This window comes from Eschrichtius robustus, chromosome 3 (assembly GCF_028021215.1).
Source record: "Eschrichtius robustus isolate mEscRob2 chromosome 3, mEscRob2.pri, whole genome shotgun sequence".
NCBI classification, from domain to species: Eukaryota; Metazoa; Chordata; class Mammalia; order Artiodactyla; family Eschrichtiidae; genus Eschrichtius; species Eschrichtius robustus.
This window is the reverse complement of record NC_090826.1, coordinates 127803780-127826897: the sequence shown is the minus strand read 5'-3', so window position 1 is coordinate 127826897 and position 23118 is coordinate 127803780. Positions and strand designations below refer to the sequence as shown.

At 39.0% G+C, this 23118-nt stretch overlaps 1 protein-coding gene across 2 annotated transcripts in view; it reads left to right on the top strand.

Annotated features, from left to right (window-relative positions):
- Window positions 1-23118, top strand: part of KIFAP3 (kinesin associated protein 3) — a 167503-nt gene that overhangs the window by 39851 nt on the left and 104534 nt on the right. For both annotated transcript variants that reach the window (XM_068541225.1, XM_068541224.1), the window contains exon 9: window positions 21641-21819. In XM_068541225.1, coding sequence (XP_068397326.1) covers window positions 21641-21819 — 179 coding nt within the window. The remainder of the gene's footprint in view (window positions 1-21640; window positions 21820-23118) is intronic.

Genomic DNA, 23118 nt, shown 5'->3' with positions numbered 1-23118 from the left:
TATTTTTGTCAGATAAATAAAGCTAATACCAGACTAATTGAAAGTTCTATGAATTTTAATGTACTACAGAATCTTCTGTCTTTAGCATTGATAATGATGTTTTAAATTTCACTGCACTATCTTTCTACCAAAAGGCCCCATTCAGCTCTTAAATGTATAAATTACATTCTTGAAATTGTATTAATCAGAAAGGATTTTTTAATCCAATGTATGGCCTTTTCAATAATAAGAATCTTGTCTCTCAAACCCTGCTATATGTATCTTATATGGTGACAATTTTGTTGCTTTCCTAGGAAATAGATGTAAAATTTTTCAAAATATTTCTCTTTAATAAAAAATAGTCTCCTCTTTCTGGGGTTTGTGAGAGATTTAACAGTTCGATAGTATGGTTTTTCAGTCATTGATAAGATGCAAAATCTTATGTTGTTAGTAAGAATGATGTGGGACTTCTAAGTGTGCATTCAATTCCTGCTTTGTAGCTGACTATTGATTTTTTCCCCCGGCTTTATTGAGATATAATTGACATATAACACTGTGTAAGTTTAAGGTATACAGTGTAATGGTTTGATACAAGTATATGTTGCAGAATGTTTACCACAATAAGATTACTTAACAAATCCTTCTCCTCACATAATTACCATTTTGTTGTTGTTGTTGTTTTTATGGTGAGAACATTTAAGATCTGTCATAGCACCATTCAAGTATACAGTACAGTATTTTTACCTGTAGTCACCACGCTGTATATTAGATCCTGGAACTTACTCATCTTATAACTGAAAGTTTGTACTCTTTGACCACCATCTCCCCATTTCCCCCACAACCCAGCGTCTGGTAACCATCAATCTACTCCTCGTTTCTGTGAGTTCAGCGTTTTTAGATTCCACATATAAGCATATAAGTGAGAACATACAGCATTTGTCTTCCTCCGTCTGACTTATTTCATTCAGCATAATGCCCTCAAGATCCATCTTTGTTGTGGCAAATGTCAGAATATCGCCCTTTTTAATAAACAAGTAATATTCTATTTTATATATATTATATATAATATATAAGTAATATACGTTATATTTTTATATAATATTTTATATAAATATATATATCACATCTACTTTATCCATTCATCCATGTATAGACACTTAGGTTGCTTCCACATCTTAACTATTATGAATAATGCTGGAGTGAACATGGGAGTGCAGATATCTCTTTGAGATCGTGATTTTATTTCCTTTGGATATATACCCAGAAGTAGGATTGCTGAGTCGTATGGTAGTTCTATTTTTAACTTTTTGAGGAACCACCATACTGTTTTCCAGAGTGGCTGGACCAGTATATAGTCCTGTCAACAGTACACCAAGTGTTCCCTTTTCTCCACATTTGCCAGCATTTATCTCGTCTTTTTGATAATAGCCATTCTGACAGATGTGAGATTGTATCTCAGTGTAGTATTGATTTGCATTTGCCTGATGATTAGTGATGTTGAGCATTTTCATGTGTCTGTTAGCCATCTGTACGTCTTCGTTGGAAAAATTTCTATTCAGATCCTCTGCCCATTTTTTAATTGAGTTGTTTGATTTTTCGATATTGAGTTGTGTGAGTTCTTTGTGTATTTTGGATATTAACCCCTTATTGGATATATCATATGCAAATATATTCTCTCATTCTGTAGGCTGCTTTTTCATTTTGTTGATAGCTAGCTTCCTTTGCTGTGTAAAAGCTTTTTAGTTTGATGTAGTCCAATTTGTTTGTTTTACTTTTGTTTCCCTTGCCTGAGGAGACATATCCAAAAAATTATTGCTAAGGCTGATGTCAGAGAGCATACTGCCTATGTTTTCTTCTAGGAGTTTTACAGCTTCAGGTCTTACATTTAAGGCTTTAATCCAATTTGAGTTTATTTATTTATTTTTTTAACATCTTTATTGGAGTATAATTGCTTTACAATGGTGTGTTAGTTTCTGCTTTATAACAAAGTGAATCAGTTATACATATACATATGTTCCCATATCTCTTCCCTCTTGCATCTCCCTCCCTCCCACCCTCCCTATCCCACCCCTCTAGGTGGTCACAAAGCACAGAGCTGATCTCCCTGTGCTATGCGGTTGCTTCCCACTAGCTATCTATTTTACGTTTGGTAGTGTATATATGTCCATGCCACTCTCTCACTTTGTCACATCTTACCCTTCCCCCTCCCCATATCCTCAAGTCGATTCTCTAGTAGGTCTGTGTCTTTATTCCCGTCTTGACACTAGGTTCTTCATGACCTTTTTTTTTTTTTCCCTTAGATTCCATATATATGTGTTAGCATACTGTATTTGTTTTTCTCTTTCTGACTTACTTCACTCTGTATGACAGACTCTAACTCCATCCACCTCACTACAAATACCTCCATTTCATTTCTTTTTATGGCTGGGTAATATTCCATTGCATATATGTGCCACATCTTCTTTATCCATTCATCCGATGATGGACATTTAGGTTGCTTCCATGTCCTAGCTATTGTAAATTGAGCTTCAATGAGCATTTTGGTACATGACTCTTTTTGAATTATGGTTTTCTTAGTATATGCCCAGTAGTGGGATTGCTGGATCATATGGTAGTTCTATTTGTAGTTTTTTAAGGAACCTCCATACTGTTCTCCATAGTGGCTGTATCAATTTACATTCCCACCAACAGTGCAAGAGTGTTCCCTTTTCTCCACACCCTCTCCAGCATTTATTGTTTCTAGATTTTTTGATGATGGCCATTCTGACCGGTGTGAGATGATATCTCATTGTAGTTTTGATTTGCATTTCTCTAATGATTAGTGATGTTGAGCATTCTTTCATGTGTCTGTTGGCCATCTGTATATCTTCTTTGGAGAAATGTCTGTTTAGGTCTTCTGCCCATTTTTGGATTGGGTTGTTTGTTTTTTTACTACTGAGCTACATGAGTTGTTTATATATTTTGGAGATTAAACCTTTGTCAGTTGCTTCATTTGCAAATATTTTCTCCCATTCTGATGGTTGTCTTTTGGTCTTGTTTATGGTTTCCTTTGCTGTGCAAAAGCTTTTAAGTTTCATTAGCTCCCATTTGTTGATTTGTGTTTTTATTTCCATTTCTCTAGGGGCTGGGTCAAAAAGGATCTTGCTGTGATTTATGTCATAGAGTGTTCTGCCTATGTTTTCCTCTAAGAGTTTGATAGTGTCTGGCCTTACACTTAGGTCTTTAATCCATTTTGAGTTTATTTTTGTGTATGGTTTCAGGGAGTGTTCTAATTTCATACATTTACATGTACCTGTCCAATGTTCCCAGCACCACTTATTGAAGAGGCTGTCTTTTCTGCACTGTATATGCTTGCCTCCTTTATCAACGATAAGGTGACCATATGTGCGTGGGTTTATCTCTGGGCTTTCTATCCTGTTCCATTGATCTATATTTCTGTTTTTGTGCCAGTACCAAACTGTCTTGATTACTGTAGCTTTGTAATATAGTCTGAAGTCAGGGAGCCTGATTCCTGCAGCTCCATTTTTCGTTCTCAAGATTGCTTTGGCCATTCGGGGTCTTTTGTGTCTCCATACAAATTGTGAAATTTTTTGTTCTAGTTCTGTGAAAAATGCCAGTGGTAGTTTGATAGGGATTGCATTGAATCTGTAGATTGCTTTGGGTAGTAGAGTCATTTTCACAATGTTGATTCTTCCAATCCAAGAACATGGTATATCTCTCCATCTATTTGTATCATCTTTAATTTCTTTCATCAGTGTCCTATAATTTTCTGCATACCGGTCTTTTGTCTCCTTAGGTAGGTTTATTCCTAGATATTTTATTCTTTTTGTTGCAATGGTAAACGGGAGTGTTTTCTTAATTTCACTTTCAGATTTTTCGTCATTAGTGTATAGAAATGCAAGAGATTTCTGTGCATTAATTTTGTATCCTGCTACTTTACCAAATTCATTGATTAGCTCTAGTAGTTTTCTGGTAGGATCTTTAGGATTCTCTATGTATAGTATCATGTCATCTGCAAACAGTGACAGCTTTACTTCTTCTTTTCCGATTTGGATTCCTTTTATTTCTTTGTCTTCTCTGATTGCTGTGGCTAACACTTCCAAAACGATGTTGAATAATAGTGGTGAGAGTGGGCAAACTTGTCTTGTTCCTGATCTTAGTGGAAATGGTTTCAGTTTTTCACCATTGAGGACAATGTTGGCTGTGGGTTTGTCATATATGGCCTTTATTATGTTGAGGAAAGTTCCCTCTATGCCTACTTTCTGCAGGGCTTTTATCATAAATGGGTGTTGAATTTTGTCGAAAGCTTTCTCTGCCTCTATTGAGATGATCATATGGTTTTTCTCCTTCAATTTGTTTATATGGTGTATCACGTTGATTGATTTGCGTATATTGAAGAATCCTTGCATTCCTGGGATAAACCCCAGTTGATCATGGTGTATGATCCTTTTAATGTGCTGTTGGATTCTGTTTGCTAGTATTTTGTTGAGGATTTTTGCATCTATGTTCATCAGTGATATTGGCCTGTAGTTTTCTTTCTTTGTGACATCTTTGTCTGGTTTTGGTATCAGGGTGATGGTGGCCTCGTAGAATGAGTTGGGGAGTGTTCCTCCCTCTGCAATATTTTGGAAGAGTTTGAGAAGGATAGGTGTTAGCTCTTCTCTAAATGTTTGATAGAATTCGCCTGTGAAGCCATCTGGTCCTCGGCTTTTGTTTGTTGGAAGATTTTTTTTTTTTTTGTTAGTTCACACTTTAATCAGAGTATAGATCTGATTCTATCACTCTCTTGCACAGAGCTTCAATATTGTTTTGGGCTTTGAGTTCAAAGTCTGTAGATGAAATTTAGGTCCCTAAATTATTTCTTTTTTTTTTAAACATCTTTATTGAAGTATAATTGCCTTACAATGATGTGTTAGCTTCTGCTTTATAACAAAGTGAATCAGTTATACATATACAATATGTTCCCATATCTCTTCCCTCTTGCATCTCCCTCCTTCCCACCCTCCCCATCCCACCCCTCTAGGTGGTCACAAAGCACCGAGCTGATCTCCCTGTGCTATGCGGCTGCTTCCCTCTACCTATCTATTTTACATTTGGTAGTGTATATATGTCCATGACACTCTCTTACCCTGTCACATCTCACCCCACCCCCTCCCCATATCCTCAAGTCCATTCTCTAGTAGGTCTGTGTCTTTATTCCTGTCTTGCCACTAGGTTCTTCATGGCCTTTTTTTTTTTTTTTTCCTTAGATTCCGTATATATGTGTTAGCATACTGTATTTGTTTTTCTCTTTCTGACTTACTTCACTCTGTATGACAGACTCTAACTCCATCCACCTCACTACAAATACCACCATTTCATTTCTTTTTATGGCTGAGTAATATTCCATTGCATATATGTGCCACATCTTCTTTATCCATTCATCTGTCGATGGACATTTAGGTTGCTTCCATGTCCTGGCTATTGTAAATAGAGCTGCAATGAACATTTTGGTACATGACTCTTTTTGAACTATGGTTTTCTCAGGGTATATGCCCAGTAGTGGGAATGCTGGGTCGTATGGTAGTTCTATTTGTAGTTTTTTAAGGAACCTCCATACTGTTCTCCATAGTGCCTGTATCAATTTACATGCCCACCAACAGTGCAAGAGTGTTCCCTTCCTCCACACCCTCTCCAGCATTTATTGTTTCTAGATTTTTTGATGATGGCCATTCTGACCGGTGTGAGATGATATCTCATTGTAGTTTTGATTTGCATTTCTCTAATGATTAATGATGATGAGCATTCTTTCATGTGTCTGTTGGCCATCTGTATATCTTCTTTGGAGAAATGTCTATTTAGGTCTTCTGCCCATTTTTGGATTGGGTTGTTCGTTTTTTTGTTATTGAGCTGCATGAGCTGCTTGTAAATTTGGAGATTAATCCTTTGTCAGATGCTTCATTTGCAAATATTTTCTCCCATTCTGATGGTTGTCTTTTGGTCTTGTTTATGGTTTCCTTTGCTGTGCAAAAGCTTTTAAGTTTCATTAGGTCCCATTTGTTTATTTGTGTTCTTATTTCCATTTCTCTGGGAGCTGGGTCAAAAAGAATCTTGCTGTGATGTATGTCATAGAGTGTTCTGCCTATGTTTTCCTCTAAGAGTTTGATAGTGTCTGGCCTTACACTTAGGTCTTTAATCCATTTTGAGTTTATTTTTGTGCATGGTGTCAGGGAGTGTTCTAATTTCATACTTTTACATGCATCTGTCCAATTTTGCCAGCACCACTTATTGAGGAGGCTGTCTTTTCTCCACTGTATATGCTTGCCTCCTTTATCAAAGATAAGGTGACCATATGTGCGTGGGTTTATCTCTGGGCTTTCTATCCTGTTCCATTGATCTATATTTCTGTTTTTGTGCCAGTACCAAACTGTCTTGATTACTGTAGCTTTGTAATATAGTCTGAAGTCAGGGAGCCTGATTCCCCCAGCTCCATTTTTCGTTCTCAAGATTGCTTTGGCCATTCGGGGTCTTTTGTGTTTCCATACAAATTGTGAAATTTTTTCTTCTAGTTCTGTGAAAAATGCCAGTGGTAGTTTGATAGGGATTGCATTGAATCTGTAGATTGCTTTGGGTAGTAGAGTCATTTTCACAATGTTGATTCTTCCAATCCAAAAACATGGTATATCTCTCCATCTATTTGTATCATCTTTAATTTCTTTCATCAGTGTCCTATAATTTTCTGCATACCGGTCTTTTGTCTCCTTAGGTAGGTTTATTCCTAGATATTTTATTCTTTTTGTTGCAATGGTAAACGGGAGTGCTTTCTTAATTTCACTTTCAGATTTTTCGTCATTAGTGTATAGAAATGCAAGAGATTTCTGTGCATTAATTTTGTATCCTGCTACTTTACCAAATTCATTGATTAGCTCTAGGAGTTTTCTGGTAGCATCTTTAGGATTTTTCTGGTAGCATCTTTAGGATTCTCTATGTATAGTATCATGTCATCTGCAAATAGTGACAGCTTTACTTCTTCTTTTCCGATTTGGATTCCTTTTATTTCTTTGTCTTCTCTGATTGCTGTGGCTAAAACTTCCAAAACTATGTTGAATAATAGTGGTGAGAGTGGCCAACCTTGTCTTGTTCCTGATCTTAGAGGAAGTAGTTTCAGTTTTTCACCATTGAGAATGATGTTGGCTGTGGGTTTGTCATATATGGCCTTTATTATGTTGAGGAAAGTTCCCTCTATGCCTACTTTCTGCAGGGCTTTTATCATAAATGGGTGTTGAATTTTGTCGAAAGCTTTCTCTGCCTCTATTGAGATGATCATATGGTTTTTCTCCTTCAATTTGTTTATATGGTGTATCACATTGATTGATTTGCGTATATTGAAGAATCCTTGCATTCCGGGGATAAACCCCAGTTGATCATGGTGTATGATCCTTTTAATGTGCTGTTGGATTCTGTTTGCTAGTATTTTGTTGAGGATTTTTGCATCTATGTTCATCAGTGATATTGGCCTGTAGTTTTCTTTCTTTGTGACATCTTTGTCTGGTTTTGGTATCAGGGTGATGGTGGCCTCGTAGAATGAGTTGGGGAGTGTTCCTCCCTCTGTAATATTTTGGAAGAGTTTGAGAAGGATAGGTGTTAGCTCTTCTCTAAATGTTTGATAGAATTCACCTGTGAAGCCATCTGGTCCTGGGCTTTTGTTTGTTGGAAGGTTTTTAATCACAGTTTCAATTTCAGTGCTTGTGATTGGTCTGTTCATATTTTCTATTTCTTCCTGGTTCAGTCTCGGCAGTTTGTGCATTTCTAAGAATCTGTCCATTTCTACCAGGATGTCCATTTTATTGGCATAGAGTTGCTTGTAGTAATCTCTCATGATGTTTTGTATTTATGCAGTGTCAGTGGTTACTTCTCCTTTTTCATTTCTAATTCTATTGATTTGAGTCTTCTCCCTTTGTCTCTTGATGAGTCTGGCTAATGGTTTATCAATTTTGTTTATCTTCTCGAAGAACCAGCTTTTAGTGTCATTGATTTTTGCTATTGTTTCCTTCATTTCTTTTTCATTTATTTCTGACCTGATCTTTATAATTTCTTTCCTTCTGCTGGCTTCGGGGTTTTTTACTTCTTCTTTCTCTAATTGCTTTAGGTGCAAGGTTAGGTTGTTTATTCGAGATGTTTCCTGTTTCTTGATGTAGGCTTGTATTGCTATAAACTTCCCTCTTAGCACTGCTTTTGCTGCGTCCCATAGGTTTTGGGTCGTCGTATCTCCATTGTCATTTGTTTCTAGGTATTTTTTGATTTCCCCTTTGATTTCGTCAGTGATCACTTCGTTATTAAGTAGTGTATTGTGTAGCCTCCATGTGTTTGTATTTTTTACAGATCTTTTCCTGTAATTGATATCTAGTCTTATAGCGTTGTGGTCGGAAAAGATACTTGATATGATTTCAGTTTTCTTAAATTTACCAAGGCTTGATTTGTGACCCAAGATATGATCTATCCTGGAGAATGTTCCATGAGCACTTGAGAAAAATGTGTATTCTGTTGTTTTTGGGTGGAATGTCCTATAAATATCAATTAAGTCCATCTTGTTTAATGTATCATTTAAAGCTTGTGTTTCCTTATTTACTTTCATTTTGGATGATCTGTCCATTGGTGAAAGTGGGGTGTTAAAGTCCCCTACTATGATTGTGTTGCTGTCGATTTCCCCTTTTATGGCTGTTAGTATTTGCCTTATGTATTGAGGTGCTCCTATGTTGGGTGCATAAATATTTACAATTGTTATACCTTCCTCTTGGATCGATCCCTTGATCATTATATAGTGTCCTTCTTTGTCTCTTGTAATAGTCTTTATTTTAAAGTCTATTTTGTCTGATATGAGAATTGGTACTCCAGCTTTCTTTTGATTTCCATTTGCATGGAATATCTTTTTCCATCCCCTCACTTTCAGTCTGTATGTGTCTCTAGGTCTGAAGTGGGTCTCTTGTAGACAGCATATATATGGGTCTTGATTTTGTATCCATTCAGCCAGTCTGTGTCTTTTGGTGGGAGCATTTAATCCATTTACATTCAAGGTAATTATCGATATGTATGTTCCTATTCCCATTTTCTTAAATGTTTTGGGTTTGTTATTGTAGGTGTTTTCCTTCTCTTGTGTTTCTTGCCTAGAGAAGTTCCTTTAGCATTTGTTGTAAAGCTGGTTTGGTGGTGCTGAATTCTCTCAGCTTTTGCTTGTGTGTAAAGGTTTTAATTTCTCCATCACATCTGAATGAGATCCTTCCTGGGTAGAGTAATCTTGGTTGTAGGTTTTTCTCCTTCATCACTTTAAGTATATCCTGCCACTCCCTTCTGGCTTGCAGAGTTTCTGCTGAAAGATCAGCTGTTAACCTTATGGGGATTCCCTTGTGTGTTATTTGTTGTTTTTCCCTTGCTGCTTTTAATATGTTTTCCTTATATTTAATTTTGGATAGTTTGATTAATATGTGTCTTGGCGTGTTTCTCCTTGGATTTATCCTGTATGGGACTCTCTCTACTTCCAGGACTTGATTAACTATTTCCTTTCCCATATTAGGGAAGTTTTCAACTATAATCTCTTCAAATATTTTCTCAGTCCCTTTCTTTCTCTCTTCTTCTTCTGGGACCCCTATAATTCGAATGTTGGTGCGTTTAACGTTGTCCCAGAGGTCTCTGAGACTGTCCTCAGTTCTTTTCATTATTTTTTCTTTATCCTGCTCTGCAGTAGTTATTTCCACCATTTTATCTTCCAGGTCACTTATCCTTTCTTCTGCCTCAGTTATTCTGCTATTGATCCCATCTAGAGTATTTTTAATTTCATTTATTGTGTTTTTCATCGTTGCTTGGTTCCTCTTTAGTTCTTCTACGTCCTTGTTATATGTTTCTTGCATTTTGTCTATTCTATTTCCCAGATTTTGGATCATCCTTACTATCATTATTCTGAATTCTTTTTCAGGTAGACTACCTATTTCCTCTTCATTTGTTAAGTCTGGTGTGTTTTGACCCTGCTCCTTCATCTGCTGTGTGTTTTTCTGTCGTCTCATTTTGCTTATCTTACTGTGTTTGGGGTCTCCTTTTCACAGGCTGCAGGTTCGTAGTTCCCGTTGTTTTTGGTATCTGTCCCCAGTGGCTAAGGTTGGTTCACTGGGTTGTGTAGGCTTCCTGGTGGAGGGAACTAGTGCCTGAGTTCTGGTGGATAAGGCTGGATCTTGTCTTTCTGGTGGGCACGTCCACGTCTGGTGGTGTATTTTGGGGTGTCTGTGGCCTTATTATGATTTTAGGCAGCCTCTCTGCTAATGGATGGGGCTGTGTTCCTGTCTTGCTAGTTGTTTGGCATAGGGTGTTCAGCACTGTAGCTTGCTGGTCATTGAGTGATGCTGGGTCTTGATGTTGAGATGGAGATCTCTGAGAGATTTTTGTCGTTTGGTATTACGTGGAGCTGGGAGGTCTCTTGTGGACCAGTGTCCTGAAGTTGGCTCTCCCACCTCGGAGGTACGGCCCTGATGCCTGGCTGGAGCACCAAGAGCCTTTCGTCCACACGGCTCAGAGTAAAAGGGAGAAAAAATAGAAAGAAAGAAAGAAAGAGGCTATTATATAGTGAAGTAAAATAAAGCTATTTTAAAGCAAAGCTGTACAGACAGAATCTCACCCAGAAGCATACACATATACACTCACAAAAAAAGGAAAAGGGGAAAAATTAATATATCCTGCTCCCAAAGTCCACCTCCTGAATTTGGGATGATTCGTTGTCTATTCAGGTATTCAACAGATGCATCACATCAAGTTGTTTGTGGAGTTTTAATCCGCTGCTTCTGAGGCTGCTGGGAGAGATTTCCCCTTCTCTTCTCTGTTCGCACAGCTCCCGGGGTTCAGCTTTGGATTTCGACCCGCCTCTGCATGTAGGTCGCCTGAGGGTGTCTGTTCCCCGCCCAGACAGGACGGGGTTAAAGGAGCAGCTGCTTCGGGGGATCTGGCTCACCTAGGCCGCAGGGAGGGAGGGGTACAGAGGAGGTGGGGCGAGCCTGCGGCGTCAGAGGCCGGTGTGACGTTGCACCAGCCTGAGGCGCGCAGTGCGTTCTCCCAGGGAAGTTTTCCCTGGATCACGGGACCCTGGCAGTGGCGGGCGGCACAGGCTCCCGGGAGGGGCGGTGTGGAGAGTGACCTGTGCTCGCACACAGGATTTTTGGAGGCGGCAGCAGCAGCCCCAGCATCTCACGCCCGTCTCTGGGGTCCGCGCTGATAGCCGCGGCTTGCGCCAGGCTCTGGAGTTCGTTTAGGCAGCGCTCTAAATCCCCTCTCCTTGCGTGCCGCGAAACAAAGAGGCAAGAAAAAGTCTCTTGCCTCTTCGGCAGCTGCAGACTTTTTCCCGGTCTCCCTCCCAGCCAGCTGTGGTGCGCTAACCCCTTCAGGCTGTGTTCACGCCGCCAACCCCAGTCCTCTCCCTGCGATCCGACCGAAGCCCGAGCCTCGGCTCCCAGCCCCCGCCCCCCCCCCCCCCGGTGGCTGAGCAGACAAGCCTCTTGGGCTGCTGAGTGCTGCTCGGCGCCGATCCTCTGTGCGGGAATCTCTCCACTTTTTCCTCTGCGCCCCTGTTGCTGTGGGGTCCGCGCTGATAGCCGCGGCTTGCGCCCGTCTCTGAAGTTCGTTTAGGCGGCGCTCTGAATCCGCTCTCCTCGCGCACTAGGAAACAAAGAGGGAAGAAAAAGTCTCTTGCCTCTTCGGAAGCTGCAGACTTTTTCCCGGACTCCCTCCCGGCTAGCTGTGGTGCACTAACCCCTTCAGGCAGTGTTCACGCCATCAACCCCAGTCCTCTCCCTGCTATCCGAATGAAGCCCGAGCCTCAGCTCCCAGGCCCCGCCCACCCCGGCGGGTGAGCAGACAAGCCTCTCTGGCTGGTGAGTGCTGCTCGGCGCTGAGCCTCTGTGCGGGAGTCTCTCCGCTGTGCCCTCCGCACCCCTGTGGCTGCACTCTCCTCCGTGGCTCCGAAGCTTCCCCCCTCTGCCACCCGCAGTCTCCGCCCGCGAAGGGGCTTCCTAGTGCGTGGAAATCTTTCCTCCTTCACAGCTCCCTCCCACTGGTGAAGGTGCCGTCCCTATTCCTTTGTCTCTGTTATTTCTTTTTTCTTTTGCCCTACCCAAGTACGGGGGGAGTTTCTTGCCTTTTGGGAGGTCTGACGTTTTCTGCCAGCGTTCAGTGGGTGTTCTGTAGGAGCAGTTCCACGTGTAGATGTATTTCTACTGTATCTGTGGGAAGGAAGGTGATCTCCGCGTCTTACTCTTCCGCCATCTTCTCTCCTCCCCTGTTGGAAGATTTTTAATCACAGTTTCAATTTCAGTGCTTGTGATTGGTCTGTTCATATTTTCTATTTCTTCCTGGTTCAGTCTTGGCAGGTTGTGCATTTCTAAGAATCTGTCCATTTCTTCCAGGTTGTCCATTTTATTGGCATAGAGTTGCTTGTAATAATCTCTCATGATCGTTTGTGTTTCTGCAGTGTCAGTGGTTACTTCTCCTTTTTCATTTCTAATTCTATTGACTTGAGTCTTCTCCCTTTTTCTCTTGATGAGTCTGGCTAATGGTTTATCAATTTTGTTTATCTTCTCGAAGAACCAACTTTTAGTTTCATTGATTTTTGCTATTGTTTCCTTCATTTCTTTTTCATTTATTTCTGATCTGATCTTTATGATTTCTTTCCTTCTGTTAGCTTTGGGGTTTTTTTGCTCTTCTTTCTCTAATTGCTTTAGGTGCAAGGTTAGGTTGTTTATTCGAGATGTTTCCTGTTTCTTGATGTAGGCTTGTATTGCTATAAACTTCCCTCTTAGAACTGCTTTTGCTGCATCCCATAGGTTTTGGGTCGTCGTGTCTCCATTGTCATTTGTTTCTAGGTATTTTTTGATTTCCCCTTTGATTTCGTCAGTGATCACTTCGTTATTAAGTAGTGTATTGTGTAACCTCCATGTGTTTGTACTTTTTACAGATCTTTTCCTGTAATTGATATCTAGTCTCATAGTGTTGTGGTCGGAAAAGATACTTGATACAATTTCAATTTTCTTAAATTTACCAAGGTTTGATTTGTGACCCAAGATATGATCTATCCTGGAGAATGTTCCATGAGCACTTGAGAAAAATGTGTATTCTGTTGTTTTTGGGTGGAATGTCCTATAAATATCAATTAAGTCCATCTTGTTTAATGTATCATTTAAAGCTTGTGTTTCCTTATTTATTTTCATTTTGGATGATCTGTCCATTGGTGAAAGTGGGGTGTTAAAGTCCCCTACTATGATTGTGTTGCTGTCGATTTCCCCTTTTATGGCTGTTAGTATTTGCCTTATGTATTGAGGTACTCCTATGTTGGGTGCATAAATATTTACAATTGTTATACCTTCCTCTTGGATCGATCCCTTGATCATTATATAGTGTCCTTCTTTGTCTCTTGTAATAGTCTTTATTTTAAAGTCTATTTTGTCTGATATGAGAATTGGTACTCCAGCTTTCTTTTGATTTCCATTTGCATGGAATATCTTTTTCCATCCCCTCACTTTCAGTCTGTATGTGTCTCTAGGTCTGAAGTGGGTCTCTTGTAGACAGCATATATATGGGTCTTGTTTTTGTATCCATTCAACCAGTCTGTGTCTTTTGGTGGGAGCATTTAATCCATTTACATTTAAGGTAATTATCGATATGTATGTTCCTATTCCCATTTTCTTAAATATTTTGGGTTTGTTACTGTAGGTGTTTTCCTTCTCTTGTGTTTCTTGCCTAGAGAAGTTCCTTTAGCATTTGTTGTAAAGCTGGTTTGGTGGTGCTGAACTCTCTCAGCTTTTGCTTGTGTGTAAAGGTTTTAATTTCTCCATCACATCTGAATGAGATCCTTCCTGGGTAGAGTAATCTTGGTTGTAGGTTTTTCTCCTTCATCACTTTAAGTATATCCTGCCACTCCCTTCTGGCTTGCAGAGTTTCTGCTGAAAGATCAGCTGTTAACCTTATGGGGATTCCCTTGTGTGTTATTTGTTGTTTTTCCCTTGCTGCTTTTAATATGTTTTCCTTATATTTAATTTTGGATAGTTTGATTAATATGTGTCTTGGCGTGTTTCTCCTTGGATTTATCCTGTATGGGACTCTCTGTGCTTCCAGGACTTGATTAACTATTTCCTTTCCCATATTAGGGAAGTTTTCAACTATAATCTCTTCAAATATTTTCTCAGTCCCTTTCTTTTTCTCTTCTTCTTCTGGGACCCCTATAATTCGAATGTTGGTGCATTTAGTGTTGTCCCAGTGGTCTCTGAGACTGTCCTCAGTTCTTTTCATTCTTTTTTCTTTATTCTGCTCTGCAGTAGTTATTTCCACTATTTTATCTTCCAGGTCACTTATCCGTTCTTCTGCCTCAGTTATTCTGCTATTGATCCCGTCTAGAGTATTTTAAATTTCATTTATTGTGTTTTTCATCATTGCTTGGTTCCTCTTTAGTTCTTCTACGTCCTTGTTATATGTTTCTTGCATTTTGTCTATTCTATTTCCCAGATTTTGGATCATCCTTACTATCATTATTCTGAATTCTTTTTCAGGTAGACTACCTATTTCCTCTTCATTTGTTAAGTCTGGTGTGTTTTGACCCTGCTCCTTCATCTGCTGTGTGTTTTTCTGTCGTCTCATTTTGCTTATCTTACTGTGTTTGGGGTCTCCTTTTCACAGGCTGCAGGTTCGTAGTTCCCGTTGTTTTTGGTATCTGTCCCCAGTGGCTAAGGTTGGTTCACTGGGTTGTGTAGGCTTCCTGGTGGAGGGGACTAGTGCCTGTGTTCTGGTGGATGAGGTTGGATCTTGTCTTTCTGGTGGGCACGTCCACGTCTGGTGGTGTGTTTTGGGGTGTCTGTGGCCTTATTATGATTTTAGGCAGCGTCTCTGCTAATGGATGGGGCTGTGTTCCTGTCTTGCTAGTTGTTTGGCATAGGGTGTCCAGCACTGTAGCTTGCTGGTCGTTGAATGAAGCTGGGTCTTCATGTTGAGATGGAGATCTCTGAGAGATTTTTGCCATTTGGTATTATGTGGAGCTGGAAGGTCTCCTGTGGACCAGTGTTCTGAAGTTGGCTCTCCCACCTCAGAGGCACAGTCCTGATGCCTGGCTGGAGCACCAAGAGCCTTTCATCCACACGGCTCAGAATAAAAGGGAGAAAAAAATAGAAAGAAAGAAAGAAAGAGGATAAAGTAAAATAAAATAAAACTATTATAATAAAAAATAAGAAAAAAAATTAAGAATAAATTTATTAAGAAAAAAATTGTTTTTTAATTTTTAAAAATAGATTTATTAATTTTTTATAATAAAAAGTAAGAAAAAATTTATTAAGAAAAAAATTTTAATTTTTAAAAATAAAAAATATAGAAAAAACTTACTAAAAAATTTTTTTTAATTTCTAAAAATAGGAAATAAGGAAAAAATTATTAAGAAAACATTTATTAGGAAAAAAAATTTTTTTAAGTAAAGAAAGAGAAAAAAAACAAAAAACAAACAAAAAAAACGGACGGACCTAACCCTAGGACTAATGGTGAAAGCAAAGCTGTACAGACAAAATCTCACCCAGAAGCATACACATATACACTCACAAAAAAAGGAAAAGGGGAAAAATTAATATATCCTGCTCCCAAAGTCCACCTCCTGAATTTGGGATGATTCGTTGTCTATTCAGGTATTCAACAGATGCAGGCACATCAAGTTGTTTGTGGAGCTTTACTCCGCTGCTTCTGAGGCTGCTGGGAGAGATTTCCCTTTCTCTTCTTTGTTCATACGGGTCCCGGTGTTCAGCTTTGGATTTGGACCCGCCTCTGCATGTAGGTCTCCTGAGTGCGTCTGTTCCCTGCCCAGACAGAACGGGGTTAAAAGAGCAGCTGCTTCGGGCGCTCTGGCTCACTCAGGACGGTGGGAGGAAGGGGTACAGATGCGGGGTGAGCCTGCGGCGGCAGAGGCCGGCGCGGCTTTGCAGCAGCCTGAGGCGCGCCGTGTGTTCTCCCGGGGAAGTTGTCCCCGGATCACGGGACCCTGGCAGTGGCGGGCTGCACCGGCTCCCGGGAGGGGCGGTGTGGAGAGTGACCTGTGCTCACACACAGGCTTCTTGGTGGTGGCAGCTGCAGCCCTAGCGTCTCACGCCCGTCTCTGGGGTCCGCGCTGATAGCCGCGGCTCGTGCCCGTCTCTGGAGTTCGTTTAGGCGGGCTCTGAATCCCCTCTCCTTGCGCGCCGCGAAACAAAGAGGCAAGAAAAAGTCTCTTGCCTCTTCGGCAGCAGCAGACTTTTTCCCGGATTCCCTCCCGGTTAGCACCGAAGCCTGAGCCTCTGCTCCCAGTCCCCGCCCGCCCCTGCGGCTGAGCAGACAAGCCTCTTGGGCTGGTGAGTGCTGCTCGGCGCCGAGCCTCCGTGCGGGAATCTCTCCGTTTTTCCCCTTGTGCCCCTGTTGCTGTGGGATCCGTGCTGATAGCCGCGGCTCGCGCCCGTCTCTGGAGCTCGTTTAGGCGGCGCTCTGAATCCCCTCTCCTTGCACGCCGCGAAACAAAGAGGCAAGAAAAAGTCTCTTGCCTCTTCGGCAGCTGCAGACTTTTTCCCGGACTCCCTCCCGGCTAGCACCGAAGCCCGAGCCTCAGCTCCCAGCCCCGCCCGCCCCGGCGGGTGAGCAGACAAGCGTCTCGGGCTGGTGAGTGCTGGTCGGCACCGATCCTCCGTGCGGGAATCTCTCCGCTTTGCCCTCCGCACCCCTGTGGCTGCGCTCTCCTCCGTGGCTCTGAAGCTTCCCCCCTCTGCCACCCGCAGTCTCTGCCCTCGAAGGGGCTTCCTAGTGCGTGGAAACCTTTCCTCCTTCACAGCTCCCTCCCACTGGTGCAGGTCCCGTCCCTATTCTTTTGTCTCTGTTATTTCTTTTTTCTTTTGCCCTACCCAAGTACGTGGGGATTTTCTTGCCTTTTGGGAGGTCTGACATCTTCTGCCAGCGTTCAGTGTGTGTTCTGTAGGAGCAGTTCCACGTGTAGATGTATTTCTACTGTATCTGTGAGAAGGAAGGTGATCTCCGTATCTTACTCCTCTGCCATCTTGCCTCCTCCTCCCAGAAGCCAGGCCTCATCTTTGAGAACCACCAACAAGGATATATCAATCTGGTCCAGCTGGGCTCGCCTCCGTCGCCCCGCCCCTATTCTTTTGTCTCTGTTGTTTCTTTTTTCTTTTGCCCTACCCAGGTACAATGGGGAGTTTCTTGCCTTTTGGGAGGTCTGACGTCTTCTGCCAGCATTCAGTGGGTGTTCTATAGGAGCAGTTCCACGTGTAGATGTATTTCTGATGTATCTGTGGGGAGGAAGGTGATCTCCGCGTCTTACTCTTCCGCCATCTTCTCCTCTCTCTGAGTTTATTTTTGTATATGATGTGAAAAAGTATTCCAGCTTCATTCTTTTGCGTGTAGCTGTTTAATTTTCCCAACACTGTTTATTGAAGAAGCTGTCTTTTAGCCATTGTATATTCTTTCCTCCATTGTTGTAGATTGACCATGTAAGTGTGAGTTTATTCCTGCAGTCTCTATTCTGTTCCATTGCTATGTGTCTGCTTTTGTGCCATACCATACTGTTTTGATTACTGTGGCTTTGTAGTATAGTTTGATATCAGAGCGCGTGATATCTCCAGCTTTGTTCTTTGTAAAGAACAAAGCTGGAGATATTGTTTTGGCTGTTCAGGGTCTTTGTGTTTCCACGTGCATATATATTTAAAATTGTTGTATTTTCTTTTTGGAGTGATCCCTTTATCATTATGTAATGTCCTTCTTTGTCTCTAGTTACAGTCTTTGGTTTAAAGTCTATTTGTCTGATATAAGTATTGCTACCCCATTTTTCTTTTTGTTTCCATTTGCATGGAATACCTTTTAACATCCTCTCATTTTCAGTCAGTTTGTGGCTTTAGATCTGAAGTGATTCTCTTACAGGCACCATACGCATGGGTCTTATTTTTGTATCCAGTCAGCCACTCTATGTCTTGATTGGAGCTTTTAGTCCATTTACACTTAAAGTAATTATTGGTAGGTATGTACTTTTTGCCATTTTGTTCATTGTTTTGGGGTTTTTTTTTTAATAGTCCTTTTATGGTCCTTTCTTTTGCTCTCTTCCCTTGTGATTTGATGTCTACCTTGTGTGTTATGTTTGGATTCCTTTGTCTTTTTTGTGTGTGTATCTATTATAAGATTTTTGGTTTGTGGTTACCATGAGGTTTATATATATATATATATATATATATATATATATCTGTTATAAACCCTATGATACATTATTATTTTTGTATAAACAGTCAATTTTACTTTAAAGATGTTTAAATATTAAGAAAATAACCTTATATATTTACTTATATAGTTACTATTTCCACCGATTCTACTATTTTTTGTGTAGATCATGTTTCTGTCATTTTCTTTCTGTCTGAAAGATTTCCTTGTATATTTCTCACAGGATAGATTTACTAAGGATGAATTATTTTATCTTTTTACATCTGAGAAATTCTTTGTTTTTTTTTTCTTTTTTGAAATATTTTTACTGGTTTATAATTCTAGGTTGACAACTTATTTCTATTTGCTAAACATACTGTTACACTGTTGACATGCTTGCATTGTTTCTGATGAGAAGTGTGCTGTCATCCTTATCTTTTCTTCATCTGTATATGAGGTTTTTTCCCTCTGGCTGCTTTAAAATGGTCTCTTCATCATTTGTTTTGACCAGTTTGATTATATTGTGCTTTGGTGTAGCTTTCTTCGTGTTTCTTGTTCTTGGATTTCACTGACCTTATTGGGATTGTGGATTTATATTTTTTATCAAATTTGGAAAATTATCAATTATTATTTCTTCAGGGACTCCAATTACAGGTATATTAGGTCACTTGACGTTTTTTCCATAGTTTACTGATACTCTTTACATTTTTGCTGTTGTTGTTTTTTTCTTTGTGTGTTTAATTGTGGATAGTTTCTAGTTATGTCTTCAATTTCACTAATCTTTTCTTCTCCAGTCTCTAAACTGCCGTTAATTCCATTTAGTATACAATGTCAGGCATTGTAGTTTTCATTGCTAGATGTTTGATTTAATCTTTTGTGTATCCTCCATGTCTCTACTTAACTTTTAGAAAATTTGGAATACAGTTATATAACTATTTTGATGTTCATGTTCGATCATTCTAACTGTGGTGTCAGTTCTAGAACAGTTTCAGTTAGCTGATTTTTCTTTTCCTTACAGGTTGTGTTTTCCTGCTTTTTTTGAATGGCTAATAATCTTTGATTGGAGGCAGGACAATGTGAAATTTTCATTGTTAGGTGATGGATATTATTTTATTCCTATAAATATTCTATTCCTGAGCTTTATTGTGAGACATAATTAAATTACTTGGAAACAGTTTGATCCTTTTGGATCATGCTCTTAAGATTTGTGAGTTTGGACATGAGCAGCATTTAGTCTAAAACTAATTATTCCATACTACTGAGGCAAGGCCCATGTGAGAACTCTACCCAGTGGCCCATTAATTATGAAGTTTCCAGTATAGCTGGTAGAAACAGGCATTATTTCCAGCTCTGTGTGCATGTCATGTATTTTTTCTTCTAATTCTTTCATTTTGTTCTGCCCCCAGCCTCAGATTTGTAACACATGTGACTAGTCAGTACTCTGCTCAATATGTAAAGTAGACCTCTGCAGAACTCTGGAACTCTTCTCTTTTTGCAGCTCTGTCCTCTCTGGTATTTTTTTCTGTGAACTCTAGCCACCTTGGCTTCCCTGGTCCCTTGGTTCCATCTCTTCATTCAAGAATTCTTTGGGGTTCTGCTGGGATTTTTCCTTATCTGTTTCATGACCTAGAATCTCTCAAGACAGTATTCTGGGGCAATCATGGGCTAGGTCATTTGTTTCTTATCTCTCAGGGATAACTATCCTTCATTATCTGGTGTTCAGTGTCCTGAAAACCCTTATTTTAGTCTTTTTGTTGTTGTTGTTATTGTTATTGTTTCTGGTGAGGGTTTCCAATCTGGTCCCTGTGCCTCTAATGTATTAATTTCCCAGAGTTGCCAAAACAAAGTACTGCAAACTGGGGGATTTAAAACAATAGAAATTTCACAGTTCTGGAGGCTAGAAAGCCAAAGTCAAGATGTCAGCAGGGCCATGCTGCCTCTGAAGACTCTAGAGAAGAATCTTTCCTTGGCTCTTGCTAGCATTTGGTGGCTTCTGGCAGTCCTTGGTGTTTCTTGGCTTGTGGCTGCATCTATTCATTCTCTGCCCACACCTTCACATGGCCTTCTTCCCACTGCATCTGTCTGTTATGTCCTCTCTTCTTATGAGGACCTCAGTCATTGGTTTCAAGGTCTACCTTAATCTGTTATGACCTCATCCTAACTAGTTACATCTGCAAATACCCTGTTTCCAAATTAGTTCAAATTCCCAGGTTCTGGGTGGATGGAAATTTGAGGAGAACACTGTTCAACCCACTACATCTATCTTGGTTGCAAGAAGAAGTCTACTATATGCTTTTTCAACACAACTTTAAAACCTTTTATTAGTGCCTTGCATGGAAAGTCAGCATGGTGCAATAGTGTAAACGTGTGAGCTTTGGTTTCTGGTGGGTTTTCTTGCTGTGTGGCTAGGGCAAGGTATTTAACTTCTCTGAATCTGGGGTTCCCATATGTAAAAATTTTTATAGTATTTCTTGCCTTGTAAAATTGTCTTAAAATTAAAATGGGTTACTGTTTATATATCAACTAGTACAGTGCCTGGTATATAGTAGGTACTTAATTAGTGAGAATTGCTTTTCCATTTCAAATATTTGTTAAATAAAAGTTTATATGTATGCATATATTTTTTTCATAAAGGTTTAGAGATGGTTTATAAGAGTACATAAAATGAAATACTAAAAAAATGAGCAAAATCAAGACAATAGGAGAGCAAAAAGACTATGTTGGCCATAATATTCTATGTAATTCTGACAGAAAACTTTCAGGTTTAACTCTGAAGCTTACTGTCAGTCAAGGCCAAATGGAAAACATTATCTGTTACATAATTCTCACTGTCAAAAGGGAACAATTAAATGAGTTTCTTATGAGAATGTAAGCATTTTTATTACCATTATCTAAAAGAAATTTTACTTAGAACTAGTATACAGTGGCCTCAACTTTGGTTAGTGTAACAATTATTTTACTGAATTTCATATGGCCATTTTCTGTAGTGACTACCAAAAACTCATTTTGAATATGAAAAATAGGTTTTAGTATCCTTAAATTTAGTATCCTTAAATTCTAGCTATACTCTACATTTTTTAACACAGCAGCCCCTAATTGTTGAAATTTTACCTTGTTTTCTACATGTTTGCCTGTTTTATTATTTGCTAACATATACCTTTAATTGACATTTGATTACAATTACGCTCTTAGCTCCAAGAGGGTAGGAATCATTGTCTTATTTTGGTTATTGCGTCTTTCTCAGAATCATAAGAATATTATTTTATATATATGTTTTGTTTCATATGGCATATATATCAATAATAATAGTTTTCTAATGAATAAATTAACTAGTTAAAATTTTCAAGATGATATACTATCTTCTACATCTGTTACTTTAATGGGTAGAAATGATTTATTAAATTGTTGATTCAATGTGCCAGTTATTTAACTCTCATTTATTTTACTTTTCTAGTTGCTCTTTATTTGCTTCTGAATCTTGCTGAGGATACACGTACAGAGCTGAAGATGAGGAACAAGAACATAGTTCACATGCTGGTGAAGGCTCTTGATCGGGACAATTTTGAGCTGCTTATTCTAGTTGTGTCATTTTTGAAGAAACTCAGCATTTTTATGGAGAATAAAAATGATATGGTAACTTACATTGAAACAGCCCATGTTCACCATTTTTGAGTTAGAATATTTTGATAAAAAGTAAACACATTATCCCCCTACTGAGATAATTCGGAATGAAAATTTTACAATGGCAGTAACTCACTTAAGTGGCTTCATTAAGAAATATATTTCATATTAGTTAATAATGCAGATAATTAAAGTTTTCTGGATAAAAATATTTTCCTAATATATTGTACAGAATGAATCTTTCCATATTAAACATAATATATAGAAAGTAATTTTAACTTTAGATCGTGTTTCAGAGTCATCTGGCCTTATTATTTTCCCCTAAGGTATTTTTTTTTTTCCTGCATTTCTGGTATTAGTGTGTGGAATTACAGTTTAGCCCAATCTGTTTCTCATTTATTATTCCAATTGGTAGCTGCAACCTGTTGATTCTGCTTAAGTATCTCTTGAAGCTATCTGTTCTTTCTATTCCCAGCGCCGTTGTGTTACTTCATGCCCTCTTTATTTATACACTCTTCATTTCTTGTTTGAATCATTACAGTAGGTTCCTATTTGCCATCTTATATTGTGTTGATGCAGTTGTCTTTGAGAAATAGTACAAATTGATCATATATTATTTCTCCAGCTGAAAAATATGTATAATATAGAAATATAGAGAGATGGAATAAAAAATATCTGCTTTTTTCCATGTCATTAAAAAGTCTTTGTAAGCACAGTGTTATATTAAATAGATCATACATTAACCATACCTTGCCTTCAGATACTTAAGTTGTTCATAATTTTAGCTATTATAAATAAGACTTCATTGGACACATTTGTACATGCATCTTTGTCTATATTTCTGTTTATTTTCTTAGGATACATTTCTCGAAATGGAATTATTGGATCATTGGCTTTAACTCCATTGGAAACTATTTTAGAACTGCATGCTAATACAAGTCATTATGTGACTGTGTATTATTGGTATAAGTGGATTCTCCTTCAGATAGTCTAAATATATAGTAGTTCTACCTGTTCTTTTTCCTTCTTTTAAAATCTAATGAGCTAGGAAGTAGCTTATGCTTATTGAACAACATGGCATGCTCTTTGAAAACCTGAGACTGATTAATTAGATTTAATAAGTGCCTTGAATTCTGATACTTGGAATACATGAAATTTTATTTTACCCACGGATATTTAGTATGTGTCATTTTCATCATTAGTTTTGATGATTATTGATGATCACCGTGTGTCTGATACTGTTTTAAGATTGAATTTACTTAATCAAAAACATGTTTTTTGTTTTTATCAATCTTATATTCAAGAATAATA